Below are 15,428 nucleotides of genomic sequence, written 5' to 3'. Positions count from 1 at the left end.
TTATTTTTATGGTATTTCTAAAGACATATTGACATATTTTACACTTGGTATTGTGCCAAATGAACTATTGCAAATGATTTGATGCATTTTTGAAGACTGATTTCCATAGAAGTCTTCAGAGTTATATCATAGCTGTTCTTCTGAGCCTGCGAGATTAGAATAATAATCTCACCATCAACAGTAGCAAAATGTTGCATACATTTTTGAGTGAAGACCAGAAGTTAGGTCCAGAATAATGTCAAAAGCTTGTTCTGCAGCCTTCACAGTATTAAAATAAATAAATATTTTTAAAGGGGGCTGTAGTATGCCAGGCCTATACCTTTCTCTGATTCTTTAAATTCTGCTCCTCTAATCAGGAGGCAGAACTCTTCACAGCTTTCAGCAGTCCCTGTAATGTTCACCCAGTAACTGACACTGTGCAAGTAAGTAAATCTGACCCTGCAGATGGTGGGACTGCAAAGCATTGAAGTGTCAGCTGAGCTAGCATGGATACTTCTTATTTTGCTGTTTCATGTCTTGCAGCTTCTATATTTTACCAGCCAAAGTCCTCTGAGTGTCAGGGCTGAGTAATTGGAAGGTGCATCATGAATGTCAATGGAAAAACAATAGTGCAAAGGTAGACCACTATTTCTACTGTGCTGTTCTCCTCAAAACACAGATACGTGTCCTCTATGCAAGTTGGGTGTATAAATGCATACAATCATGATTTGGGGAACACCTCTGTCCAGATTTGTGGCTTTTTTTCTTTTTTAAAAAGAGACTCTTTTAAGACTAAGGTTCTGTGTATCAGCCCTTCCTGATCACCAATACTTGTTCTAATTCTTCTAAGATTCTCTATTTCTTTATTATTACAGATCCTCATTTTGATCCAATAGCTGGTCATGTTCCCTTGCCACCTGTTCGTAGAGTAACTGGAGAAAATGTCAAAACAAATAGAACATCTCAAGACTATGATCAGCTTCCTCCCTCTTCAGGTAAGGTAGAAAACTATTTCTGTAGAAGGTTATGGCCTCATGAAAGAGGAGGTAACTTCAATCCATAATGTCAAATAAGACAACTAACAGCAGAAATATTGCTTTATAAAAGTACAAAATCATCATTGAGTTATAGAGATTAAAGTTCTGCTGTATATAGGTAAAATTGGTTACCTGTTTCTTTGAAGTTATGTATGTTACTATGGCAGTACTTTATGCCAAGCAGAATGCTAATATGATTTCTGGTGTTTCTGATTATTTTTGAGAAATGCAAAGATATTTCTGCTGTCTTTGAGTACACTGGAGATCAGAAGTTACTTAGGGCCCAAAAGCCCCTTCCAGCTTTGTTTTATTGCTTCTTCAAAAGAGAAGTAGTTTCACTTTCTACAGTATTAATAATTTCTGATCTTTTTTTGCTAGTATGTCTGTCTAAGGTTCATGGAAAAATTTATATTTTAAAATTTTTATTGGATCTGCAAGAACCAAAACCAGTTCAAATTCAATCTTGCTACAAAATAGGTACAATGGAGTTAATTCCTCTGCTATTAACATTGTCCTTAATGTTTATGGAGAATACAAATACTACGTAAACAGAATATATATTGAAATTAATTTAAATGTATATAATATCAGTGTTGCTTGTATTCCAAAATACTTTCACCACTTTGTAGACAAATTTTATTTTCTTTATCTTTGTGTATGGAGCAAGGGGTGGGGGGGAAGGTGATTATCTGAACCATTAAACTTAAACACTACTTGTTCTCCAAATAGAGTGAATTGTATGTTGAAACTATTTTCTAATGCATGGAGAAAAGGAAGGACATCTGTAGTCTTTCAGTCTTTATGGTCTTGAGTGTTTAATTGCATCAGTAACAAGTAGAAAAAAATGTACAATTTTTAATGATAATTATATATCTCTTTCTTACAAATGCTTAGTTCTACTCTTCTGGGGAATTGGAAAGAATACCTATTTCCTCACTAAAGTACTGGGGAGATTAAGCATACAGAGTGCTATAGAATCTTCTGTGAGTACCAAATCTGAGAACGTGTGTGATGCCTTTAATAAAACAGCAGCATTTTGGTGAGGATACTATTATTAATATGACAGTTATATGAGTCGTTTTTTCCTATTGTTTGAAAAACACTTATTTGATAATACACATTTCATATGTGACCCTGTGAGGAGGTCTGTTTGCCTTACAATATTAGCCTGATTAATGAGGGTTTTATAATTATAACACAAATTATGACTACCTTTTAAAATTTTTAATACCTGCACTTCTTTTGTGGAACAGTCTTTAATTTACCTAAATTACTGCTAGATCCTTGCTAGTTAAGTTCTTGCAGCTTTTTGATGTCACTCAACACATACTGTTCTGTCTATTTATTTTTCCCATAGTCGTCCTCTGAAACATCTAAACACATTGACCTTTGCTATAAATACCACTCTAAATCAGTATGACGTACAGCAAGATATTCTATTTAATTTCAATTAAATGAAAGCTATGTGATAGATCATATCATACTCTTAATTGGAAGGTTTTGATTTTTTTTACAGTGATAGTACTTCCATAGAGTGGAACCGATGAACTTCAAGGTGTACTGATTCATCTTACACTATGATATAAGTACAGTGTAAAGATTGTAACTCTGCTTAAAACTTTAGTTTTCATATTTATTCTGATTTAATCAGTTCACTTAGGAAGTTCTTCATTTCAACCCTTTTGTATGGTGGTTCTTTGAACTAGCTGGAAAGGAAATGTACTTTACTCTAAAATCTAATTATAATTTAGCCACTGGCTCCCTAGTGTAGCGCTGGGAGTCCTTTGACTTATGTGCTTCATTTTGACTGAAAGTTTGCTGTCCTGATATTTAACTGACTCGTTAACATGTAGTGACAATGTCATTCTAATTGAGCCATGTATTTAGATTTTAGCGTAGAACACAAGAGGTAGTTTTCAGCTGTGCGCCTAACTATCCCAAAGGCATAATTTTTCTAACACCTTAAATACATCATTTTAAATTATTACAATAAAAGCAAAGCAAATGAGATTGCTATTCTTTTTGATTGATACTTTACCTAAGCACAGCAAATTATGCATGGAAAAGGTAGTAGAAAATTAGGCCTCTAGTATACACGACTTTAGCTATTCTGTAAGAAATTGATTCAAATGGCTAGTTAAGAATATAATGGCTAGTTGAGTATAGCATATGCCTGTTCACTCATCTGGCCTTATTAAAGCATTTGCATGCAAATTTAAATACCTTTACAATTAAATATTCAAATTTAGGAGTCGGGCAGTGATTGGAGGTGTGTCACACATAATTTCAGGGTGAATTTCCATGAAACCCAATGAAAATCATTAGTTGTACTAATGCAAAATATGAAGATCACACCTAACAGCTTGCTGAAACAATATATGCAGGTAATCCTTTCTCATTTTCTTCCTGTTCTGCCCATTCCTTAGCATAGATGTGTCCTTGATGTGCTTTGTTCCTGTGCATACCAAGCCATAGCTGCACAGAGGGCCTTGTCCTTATGCAGCAAGCCCTTGGCACCCATCATCTTCTCTGTTTGACTGTTTCCCTGGTGCTTCTCCATCTGTTGGTGAAAGACCACGGAACATGCTGGAGAAGCAGCAAGGGTCATTTCACAGTAGAGAGGAACAGAGACAGCTGGCATCATTATATATATTCTCCTCCCACGGTATTACAGAGCCTTCACACCTTGCAGCTTTTTCCATGGCTTTTAAACACTGAATAAATGAGTCTGTCTCAGCCTTTATACTAGTCAGTTTCCAAAGGGTTAAACTTAACGCTGCATTACAGAAGTGTGGTAGGGGGAGACTTCTTGCAGTGGAAACTGTTAATTGAATTATACAATTAGGAAATCTGTTTCAGTTTTCAGTTAGGCATCCATGGTGGCTGAAACATCAAAGGATGGGAGGTTGGAAAGGGAAGTCCTGCTTAAATACCTCTATCTCAGTGTCCAGATGGATGTGCAGCTTAGGCTTAGTATCTGTAAGCTCAGGATCCAACGTGATACCCAGCTTCAGCTCAAATTTTATGTGGATGTGAAGATATTGAAAGAAATGTTTCTCATAATGGAAATTTAGTTAGAGAGAGAAGAGCTGAAGTATCGGTGCTTTAGAGGGATATCATTAGAGTGTGAATAAAATGCATACATTGCAAATTTGCTGGCAGAATTAAAAATGACCTTTCAAAATGGTGCAATCACTTTAAAAAGTTTCTTAAGAAGCACCAGCAAAGTGAAGGCTTTAAATGAGAAATGATTTTAGTTTCAAGTTTGTAATAGGCTGGTTAGAGCAAAAATTACCTCATTTAGTGCATGCATGTGCACAGAGAAGGATCTGACTTACATATTAGGAGCCCAGAAGTAAATGTTTGCATCCTAAATAAAGAAGTTCATGACAAAATCTTCTGTATATCAGAACAGTTTAATATATCTGTGAAAGAAACTGTTTTTACATGATATATTGTAATTTTAAACATGAAGAATATTCTTCTGTTAGTCTTTTATTTCCTAAAACAGATGAAATTAGATATTTAAGCTTGTTCCTAATTTGGTTTAGGTTTAGTTATTAACTACCTCTTTTGAACTATAGCTAACTTCTTGATCCAGTGAGTTTCATTTATCTCCCACATAGCAGGTTTGGATCTGTCTTGTGGTGTGTTTGTGGGAATTATTAGTGTTTACATAATGCTTCACATCTTCAAAGGTGATTCAGAGATGAAACTTCATAACAATTATAAGTCGTCCATCCTTGCCTATAGGTTGTCATAACTGTGTGCACAGGAAATGGGCAATGCAATTGCAACAAAATTAACATCAACCTTTTTATTTCAATTCTAATCAAACTACTCTCATCCATTTCTTACGTAAGTAACATCACCTTGCTAATGGTACTGTTTGCTTATCTTCTTTAAATTAAGATCTTTAGTTAAATTTCTGGGAATGCTCTCGTCAGAAAGTATGGAAACAGAACTGAGAGAAAAATACACTTTGGATAGATGCGCAATAGACAACTATTTTCATCTATCTGAAATGCTTAATGCACCCTGCTGAATTACAGTTCTCTCTATCAAGTGTCATGATAAGTAGCATATTGTAACAGTAATACAAGAAATATCAAATTCTTTCATCAGTAAAAAGGAAAAAAACACCCCTCTGGGGCACGTAACACTGCAAAATGCCATTACTGTCAGTCTAAGTAAACAGGAAGTGTCACAGTCAGAAATGCATCTAATGTGTCTATCAAAGTCACTGTTGATGGATCATTTCAAAACCCTTTTTGAAGGATTAAAGACTTCTTTATTTTATTTTAAATACTTAGCTCTTGAAAGTCTTCTCTGCACTTTGCCTGCTTGTATTTAAGCTTCTTATTGTGGTATCAGTGAGGATAAAGAGGTTTCAGTAAAGCACCAAGTTTACTTGAGCACGAAGCTCTGACTCTCAGAAGATTAGGAAGTTTGAATATTAGCTCTTTTCATCAGTACATCATGATTCTTAGCACCAGCATTAGCTGTGAAGGTAACCTTTCTGCAGACAAGCAAAGAAAAAAAGAAGAGATTTTCTAAGGAGGACTGAGGAAGAGTCATGTTTAGTTCTCACCACTGAGATTAATTGAACTAACCTTTTTGGGTTTTTTTAGTTGTTTTTTTTTTTGTTTGTTTGTTTTTTACTTTTGGAAATCTAGTTGTTTGTATTTTTGCAAACTGGTATGCATGAAATGACCTGCAATTGACTGAAAAGGACGTGCAAGATATAAGTGAAGGAATTTTCTCCTTCACAACACGTGTCCGGCTGGATTCCTCTCAGTGCAACTGAGCAACCTGAATAAAATAGTGATCAATTTGTTTTTTTATTTTTAAACAGACTAAGAAAAAGTACTTGAACTATAGGTTGAGAGTAGATGGCCTTTAAAGTTGTCACTGACTGTTTGCACCATCTTTACTGTTTTGTTGTGCTTTCTTTTTCTTCTAGCCATGGATAATTTATATTGTAACTTGCACATTCTTACCATGTTATTTCCATTCTAAGTGTTCCTGAGGATTCTCCTGTCCAAATTTTAAAGTGAGATATATCAGTGAATTAAAGTGTCTCTTCACATTTGTTCGGAATTTCCCTTTGCAAAGTGCTTCATAAAGCTCGGCCTACGTATAATACAATTTTTAATCCACTTTGTAATGATTTCTATCTCATTTATTTGAAACAGATGGTTCACAAGCACCAGCCAGGCCCCCTAAACCGCTTCCTCGGAGGACTGCACCAGAAATACACCACAGGAAAGCATTCAATTCTGACAGTTCCACGGAAAATGTGGATGCAAAAATTGCAAAACTCATGGGAGAAGGCTATTCCTTTGAAGAAGTCAAGAGGGCACTTGAAATTGCCCAGAATAACATTGACGTGGCTCGCAGTATTTTAAGAGAGTTTGTCTGTTTTCCTCCACCAGTCTCCCCTCGTCTCAATCTATAGCAGCGTGAAGATTTTCTGGAGCATGTGAATTCTACATATACATGTGTGGACTGAGGAATGAGAGAAAGAAGAGAATATTTTTTCTTTCATCTTTAGCAGGAGACTCTGTTTCCAGCCGTGCTCATGGCTGCTCTGATCAAGACTTATAAATATGCTGAGGCTTATGTATTTTTGCTAGCCATACTTTTTTAAATCAGGGTTGAACTGACAAAATAATTTAAAGTTTACTTCCCTAGAACTTTTAATCTGTGAAATGCTTTTTCTTGTTTACAAGTTGATATGTTACAGTTTTCTAGTTGATGCCTGTACTATGTTCCCGTTCATGTCCCCTTGTACTTTTGGTCAGTTCTGCTGTAGCATTCCCAACAGTTTCCATGCTGACCACCCCATCAACTAAATCATCACTTTCTACAAATTCTGTTTGCTTTTTTTTTTGTTTGTTTTTTTTCTCTTACGAGATGCTTTAATTGTTTTTGCATTTCAGCTCAGCAAATGCAAAAGTATGTGGCCTTCACTACTGATTTTTTTTTTCTTATGAGATTCCTTTGCTTTCGAGAGAGGAAATATCTGAATGTAAAATATGTCTACAAACTGCCTTTTTAAAAGGTATTTTGACAACAATGTTGGACAGCTTTCTGTTTAACATTAATTCCATGACCTATAATTCTCAAGGTCTTTTATCCACAGCTTCTACAGTTAAGAACAACAACAACAACAAAAATCCCAACCAACAGAAAAAAACAAACCAAAACAAAAAACACTTTTTGCAGTGACACTGAGTTCTGATGTGTAAAAAGCTTTTTAAAAAAATTGATTGCAAATGTTCAAAAAAGCTCAAACACACATGACAGTGCTGCATTTTGATTACACACTAATTATACCTGTTGTCTATGACCAATGTATACTGAGGCATGCCAGACTAAGAAGGAATCATTTTGAATCACGTTTAATGGCATTCAGGGTAAATTCCAGTACAAGCTTCTGCAAAAATAACTTTGGAGTGATTATCCTGTGGTTCATTGTGGCTTGAAATTTGTTTGTATTAACTTGGAAACTTTAAATTCTTGGTGCACTGTTGATTCCTAATGCTACTGTAGCAGTATGTTTTGGAAAGCTCTTTAATAGTCTCGTCCATACACTTTATTACACTAAAGTGTGTTTCTAATGCCCAAATTAATTCATTCACTTTCCAGCTACTTAGCTGGAATTGTTTCTTTGCTTTTGATGGCTAGTGATACTACAGGCTTTGTGTTATTTTTAAGCCCCCGTTGATGCAAGCTAAATTAAATATCTTTCTAACATTAGAAAAGAGAAAGTGACAACTGTGTTCCTAGTTCACTCAAAGTTTAGAATCTAAATATTTCTAGTAGAAAATTGCTGCTTTCCTGTTTTTGTAGGAAAATTGGTAGCCTGCTCTTCCTCTGTTACTGTCAAAAAGAAAAAAATGTATGGTAGCTAGAGTGTTTTCCACATTTTTGGATGTGACCAGTATGTGACAGCTTTCACTTTGTGCTAAACTGCGTTTGAGTCATATATTTATTGTTTCCTTTCAGCTGTCAGTTTTCTCCTTCACTTATAGCAAGTTATAGAAGCTGTACCACTTACAGGATCAGATCTCAACAGCCAATACATTGGTTTTTAAAAATCTTAAATGCAGAAAATGTCTGTATTTCAGGATCCAAAATAAATGGGAACACCCAGAGGAAATTGCTGTGATGCTTCCAAGTCCATCAATTCATGGAAGACCGTATTCTTGAAACTTGCTAAACAAATTATGCAGCATCACAAAGCATACTATGTATCTATTGTTAATCTGCTTTGTTTCCATTATAAAAGATGATTAGGGGAATTAGAGCACAGGAAAGAGTTAGAATCTTTTCTATATAAAGTAAATAATGTTTGAATTTATGTTACAGAAAAGGTGCATTTACAACTTCTTTTAAATGTTCCCTGATTGCCTGCAGCTTATGGCAAGTTTTGCTTGAAGTTATCTTCTGAGCTTTTCATTCAAGTAATTCTCTCTCCTCTCTTTTGGGGGAAAGTTTTATGCTGTCTTGAGCCCTGTTGTTCATTTCTTTTGTTTACAGCATCACTGTAGCATTTTTTGCTAACTAAATTCAAAATAATGCATGTCATTAAAAAACAAAAAAACATAAACCAGTACTTTTTTAATATTTTTTTTTTAAAACTGAAATTATTGTATGGTTCCAGCATAACTGCCAGTTTGGCAGTGATGGCAGTGAGCAAAAGAAAGCTTTAAAAAGATGAGAGAAGAGAGAGTCTATAGATTGTAAAGCAGAGCTCTCTATTCTTCTCATTTTTTGCACAGCATCTTTGTACAGATGACACTCTGGCTGGTATTACTGTCTGATGAATTAAGGTTCTTAAGGTTCCTTTAATCTTTGAATGAACGTGCCATTAATGCTTCTAAGTTGTTGAATGTGGAGACTGTTTCAAACCTGCTTTGGTTGGCAATCAAGTCAGACAGTGAAATTGTTTTGCTAGAGTGCTGATGTTTACCTTGCAGAGATTAATAGGCTTAACTAATATGACAACAGTGTAATTATGTAAACAATTTTACCTTTTTAAAGACTTAAGGGTTCAAGTCTGGCAGTGTTACGCACGTATATAGCTTTAAACAAACCTGAGTAGTGAGACTGCTTGAATGAACAAAGTTGGCCAAGTTTAGAAATGTGTTCTATAATGGTTAAGGCTACAGGAATATCTCTTCCAAATAAATGTCATTGAAGGCTTTAGACCACCATTCTGATGTCTGTAAGGCCTCGCCTTTTATCTCCTTCTTGTGAAGTTACTGCATTTCAAGCAAATTGGCTGAATTAACACTCAGTATCCGAAGAGTTCATCTGGCACAGATTTTTTTTTCATAATGTGAATTTAGAAAGTTTTGTACCAGGATCGTTTCTTCTGTTTTATTTGTCATGTTTTCAGCTTGAAGCTTTACTTTGCACTGATCACTCTGACCTGAAAGCATTTAAATTTGTGTCTTAAAGCTTGACAAATTTCAAAGCAGATACGAATAGTGTATTCTAAGCAGATTCAGTTACTGCCTGCTGACCTGGAATTTAGTGTATATAGGAATGATTTCTTGAAAAAGGACTTTGGTCATTTCCATTTTCAAGGTTTTTCTTCCAAATAACTATTTTATCTGAAAATGCCTTTTATAAACTTGTCTAACATGTGGCAAACTTAGTGATGTGTTCAATTAATTTATATTTTATTCTACATTCTTTTTTAATTTTGGTTACTATGTAAGCTCAAGTTCTTTATCTGTTCTTGTAAGGTATTTTATAAAATTAATGTTAACAGAATGTTGGGTTGCTCCGTGATTTTTCAAGACTGTGTCTTTCTGTTGTTGAGTATTAATGCTTTTCATATGCTGGTTTAGAAATATAAACTACTCTGTGTGGGGATCTTACAAGCTTGTAAGTGGCTTGTAAGACATAAAAAGGAGGCATCACTCTAAAATAAGGTGTATTACTGCATTTAGACATTTGCTTTGCATCCTCCCCTTCACTTATAAATTTCAGTTGTAAAAATTGACTACAACTTCAGAATGTGTATGCGATAGTTCTAAAGTGGAAAGGTAATCATAGAATCATAAAAATATTCTCCCTTGTCCTATCACTATTAGACCGTATAAAAAGTCACTCCCACTTGTGCTTAATGATCATCAAAAGTGATTAACATGTAATCTAAGCATACAGGATATTTTTCATGTGTGATGAAAATGACAACAGACTTGCACTGATATTGCATTAACATGCTGTACATTCTGAACTATTTCATTCTTAATGTAAAAAATGCTTAAGGATTGTAAAACATTTTTTTCCTGTTACTGTATTCCAGCCTTCTGAAAAAGTTTAGAATATCTAGCCCCATTCTTCTATGCATGATAATACAGCTATTATTATTTAAAGCCCAACACTTCCTGAAGGTAGGATTAGACCTTCAATTATGAGATTTTCATGCTACTTTCTTCTATCCACATTAAATTCTTGTCCATTATATGGATCACTAGATGTGTTACTGAGTAGGGAAGGTAACTGATATTCTCATGCTTAGTTACATAGCCGACTATTTTTTTCTTCTCTCTTCTTCTGATGTGAAAGCCTCCTGTCCCTTCATTCTGTAATGTTTTAGCAGCTGAGTGCCCTGCAAGTCACAGTCATAGGGGTTGGAAGGGACCACTGAAGATCAAGTCTACTCCCATGCTAAAGCAGGTTCCCTAGGGTAGATTAAACAGGAAAGTGTCCAGAGAAGGAGACTCCACAACCTCCCTGGGCAGTCTTTTCCTCATGTTTCTCTGGAGCTTTCTGTGTTCCATTTTATATCCACTGTCACTTGTTCTGCCTCTGGACACCTTTGAAATGAACTTGGCCCCATCTCCTTGATATGGACCTGTTGGAGCAGGTCCAGAAGAAGTCCACAGAAATTATTCAAGAGATTGAAAACCTCTCTTATGATGACAGTCAGAGAAAACTCGGGCTGTTCAGCTTGGGTAAGAGAAGGCTCCAGAGAGACTTGTTGTGATAGGACAAGGAGAAACTGTTTCAGCCTAAAACGGGGGAGATTTAGATCAGATACAAGAAAAAAGGGGTTGGTTGGTTGGTTTGTTTACAATAGAGGTTAGCAAAGTTCTGGAACAGGTTGCCCAGAGAGGTGGTAGAGGTTCTGGAGACATTAAAGGTTGGAATGGATTGAGCTCTGAGCAACCTGATCTAGCTGTTGGTGTCCCTGTTCATCGTGGAAGAGTTGGACCAGATAATCCTTAAAAGTTCCCTTCCAACTCATGTTGGAAGTGCTTTAGTGCTTTGATAAATTGTTTTTGATAAATCCAGTAATTTAACTCTGGGCAAAGCTATCTGCCTCAACTTATCAGTTACTATAAGTCTTCACCAGCCAAATTATAAATTGTTTTTAAAACTCTGTGTGTTACTTTAGTAAGAAAATATATGCCTAACTGCATTAATATTTGTTTAATTAATTAATATTCCAAATTAATATTTGGAAAAAAATGTTGTCTTTATTGCAGTATCTGACCTGTTAGTTTGCAAGATGGGAATGGAGCACATAACTACATAGAAGATAATTCCGTCCTGTCAGTCCAAGTACTTCTGTCCTGGTGGCATACGAGGTCTAGTTGTTTTGAACCTCCAGACTGTCTCGTGCTAATGAAAGAGTGCCTGGGAAGATTAGTCCAGCGATTAGTTCCCGTGTCCTTCTCCATCAAGTGTTATGAATAATGTCATTTTAGAAATGGAATGCCAGGGTCTTAGCAGCGGGGGGAAATGTGAAGTAACACTTCTCAGCATGTTTTCTGATGTGAGCAGAGCAGCCAAAAATTTTGTAAGAATTTAAGCGGAAGCACTTAAAGTTCACCTGCTTGTTTTTTGAAAGATATGTGTATGTACCTGCTGATTTGGTGGAGCTTGGGCCAAGTTCAGCCTTGCCTTTTACAGACACACACACTCATGCACACACACTGGACCACTTGTTTACCTCCTAATTTGCTCCCTTTAAGACTTGTTTTCTTCTTCTCCCACCACAATTCTCTTTACGATGACACTGAACCCCACAGCATCCGCATCATCTATGTTTATGATCCATAGCAGTTGCCCATCTCAGTTTGTGGCCGCATGTGAGTCAGTGTTTTCTTCTTCTAACCATTCTGCTAATCTTGTCTGTCTTAGTCATTATACAGATTTCTTTGAACACAGTTATCCAAAATCATTTCACCTTTCTACGAGAAAGCCTGTTTTTCTCATCATCAGAATTTTTTCCTGCTTCTTTCTCAGTGTGGAAATATGCTCTTGTGTTTCATGATGAGTTCAGGTTATAAGTTTGCCAGGGAAGGGAGTGAAATACTCTGTTTATTGCAGCAGATCCCCATTATGTTTCTGAAATGTGGGGAAAACAAAAGGAAAAAAAAAACCAAACAATAAAGGCATCCTTTCGTAATAACAGTCCTTGTTTGAGATGACTTGTGTCCCAAAATGGAAGTTGAGACGCTTATAGTACACGAGGTTTATAGCTTATAATGGTTATAATAAGAATTGCATTTGGTTACTTCTGGAGTTGAATGCAGTGCAAATTGAAGCAGAATAAATAAATAAATAGTTTAAAATGTGTCAGTGAAGTTGGGAAGACAGTTTGAGGTTAAGGTGACTAATTACCATCACTGGTTGGGATAAAAGACTTGGAAGTCAAACGTTTGAATGAAATGATAATCACGTAGCTTGACAATTCTCCCACAGAAAAGACAAAAATGCAACATCTGGATGATTCTGTCGGTTCCCTCCCAAGAGACCTTTATGCTTCATTTGTCAGGTAACCTTGCCTGTAGGTTGATTGTGATGATGATATGTTTGTAGCATTTTAGGTGAAACAGCGTTTATGACATGATTACAGATAGAGGGTTCCTGTTTTTGCATGCTGCTGCCTGAGGGGTACGTATTAGAGTTTCCAAAATGTAACAGAAATTGGAACGTTCGTGTTACGTCTCATACAAAAGTAGAATATTCACCCTGAAGAGATGCCCCAGAGGCAAGACAACTGCAGAGTGTGAGCCGAGTTAAGAATGCAGGAGCTGAGCAAGCAAGCAAGTGGTGAAGGTGTTGTGTCAGAACCATGGTTTATTTGGGGAGGTAGCAGGAACAGCAGCACGGAAGGAGGAGTGGAAGAGATAGGGGGGAAAGTGTGCAGTGAATTAGGTGAGAGGACGGGCAGCAGTTTGGATCAAACAGAAAAGAAAAATATGTCTTATTAAAATGAGTCAGTTTGTCAGAGTGTGAGTGGAGGAGGGAATCTGAGTTGTAGAGTGTGCACAGAGCACACTGACTCACTATGTTTGGGGCACGGTTGTAGTCATAAGGAAAGGGCAGTATGTGCCTGTATGCATCGTTTCTTAGCAACTTGCAGCTTACTTAACTCCTTTATTAACCTGCGTGTTTACTCTGACACGTCACTCATTGTGGTCTTTGATAGCACTTTGAAATTCAGTGGCAAACTGCTCAGTCCATACTCCGAGCATCATGTCCTTTTAGTTGTTTAGCATAATGTTTTATAGGCCCTTCCAGGATCTCTGTTTTGAAGTTTATTTCTAGCAAGAAAACGAAGCAGGCTTTGAACTAAACAAATTTGTCTTCAGACATTGGCACCCTTTCCACTGATGAGCTGGCGCTGCTGACTAAATGATCTCTGAGATTATTAGGGGGGGCAGAATCTTAGTTATATCTGTATTTTGTTTCTATGATGTGAGATGCTAACCGACCAGGGCACCACTGCAGGCTGGCACTCAGCCTTCAGACTGACTCTTGGTTTCCATTTTAACCACATCCCATAGGAATTTGTAATGACCTGGGATGAAATTAAATTTGTCTGTGGCTTCATTCTTAAAGATGTAGGTATGCTTTTGACTTCTTATAGTCATGCAACTTGCTGCATCCACGTGTGGTACCATGAACATAATGTGCTATAGAAACCAGAACACTCAGCCTGTCCTGAAATCCATGTCATTCCCATGCTTAGTTAGAAGATAATATAATTTGCCTTGTGGAAGACCCAAGTCTGCATTATGAGTGCACAGAATGAAGGTTATTTTCTTTTTTGCAGTTTTTTGGAAGAGATAAGTACAGTAGCGTGGACTAGCAGCTATTATGTAGAGGTTTCTGTTGATGTAGAAACTAGTTTAGCGATGTGGATTGATTTTCTTGGTTGGTTGAACTGAAATTTGTTTTTTAACGGTCTGCTCTTATGGGACCTTGTATTATTTGCACTGTATCATCATTGCATTTGAGCTTTCTTCATTACAGTAATAACTGTGCCTCTTGGCAGTGCCTGGTCTTCTCCCTTTCAACACTAATGTCTGTCAAGATATCTGTATGAAATGTCTGAAGGGAGACTGGTTGGCTGATTTGTTAGTAGCATGTATTTGTGGGATAAAAGGGATTTCAGGAGAAGCATCATTTTTATTGTATTTGAAGATGGTTCTTAGTGTGAAATGGCTTTTATCAATAATTTCTCAATTTTGGGAAGCTATTGCACATGCCCTTAAAGGAAAGGTGATGCTCATGCTGTTTTTTTTCTTCTCTTCCTCATTCTTCAATATGTATTTTGAACAATGTTTTTTTGAGAGCCACATCTCCAGCTATTTTTTAATCTCCTTTGATAATCAGCAGCTAAGAGAAATTCTACTGTTTATATAGTTGCAGAAATGATGCCAGCTTCTTTGTGCTTGTTCAACAGTTGCATGTTGTTATCTACCTCTTGGTGAATAGACAGTGGCAACAGGGTAGAAACTTTCATCAAAGGAAACTGGGGAAGGAGGGATATTATGGAGGTTAATATGAGGGAAGGAACTGAAGGCAGATTAAGTAAATACTCTTAAGGGGGAAAAAGGGGTAATTCTATAAATATTCTTTCACTGGAAGTTAAAAAGGAAATGTAAATAATATAATTAGCTAAAACACAAATGGTAGATAGTTCAGCTTAATAATCTTATTTAAGGCTGCTTTAAATTAACAGCCAGTCTCTTCAGAGAAAATTCTACTGCCTCAATCTGGTTGTTCTTTTTCCCTAGAAAACTTGGAGCTCGGTGAGGAGGAAACTGTCAGGATGCTGACACTTCAAAGCGGTATTTTCAGTTTGCTTTTTGTTCGTCATCTTGGAGGGGTTACAGAAAACACAGAAATGAAAAATATGTTGCTAGCATTCCTGCTGTTTTCCTGATTGAGGGCAAATGCTGTTGTTACAGTGGTGAGACAAATCCCCATCAAACTTGGTACTGCACAAACAGAGACTAGAGAGTAAAAGGCCAGGTCCTTCACCAATAATTTTATCTCTGGTGTAAGGCAGAAACATATATTAATATCCTACCTGAGGATAAAACAGGCATAAGACAAGACCAAAGTTGAGAAAACAGATATAAACAAGCA

At 36.4% G+C, this 15,428-nt stretch overlaps 1 protein-coding gene across 7 annotated transcripts in view; it reads left to right on the top strand.

Annotated features, from left to right (window-relative positions):
• CBLB (Cbl proto-oncogene B) overlaps window positions 1-9,803 on the top strand; it is a 115,575-nt gene extending 105,772 nt beyond the window's left edge. For 5 of the 7 annotated variants that reach the window (XM_015877642.2, XM_015877622.2, XM_015877667.1 and 2 more), the window contains 3 exons: window positions 855-974; window positions 1,911-1,999; window positions 6,212-9,803. In XM_015877642.2, coding sequence (XP_015733128.1) covers window positions 855-974; window positions 1,911-1,999; window positions 6,212-6,424 — 422 coding nt within the window. In that variant the 3' untranslated portion in view covers window positions 6,425-9,803. Of the gene's footprint in view, window positions 1-854; window positions 975-1,910; window positions 2,056-6,211 lie in introns of all 7 variants that reach the window. The other 2 variants (XM_015877650.2, XM_015877632.2) reach the window with 2 other exon arrangements.
• Window positions 9,804-15,428: the final 5,625 nt, after the last annotated feature.

The sequence above is a fragment of the Coturnix japonica genome, chromosome 1, assembly GCF_001577835.2.
Source record: "Coturnix japonica isolate 7356 chromosome 1, Coturnix japonica 2.1, whole genome shotgun sequence".
In the NCBI taxonomy this organism is placed as follows: Eukaryota; Metazoa; Chordata; class Aves; order Galliformes; family Phasianidae; genus Coturnix; species Coturnix japonica.
This window is presented reverse-complemented; position numbering and strand designations above follow the sequence as displayed.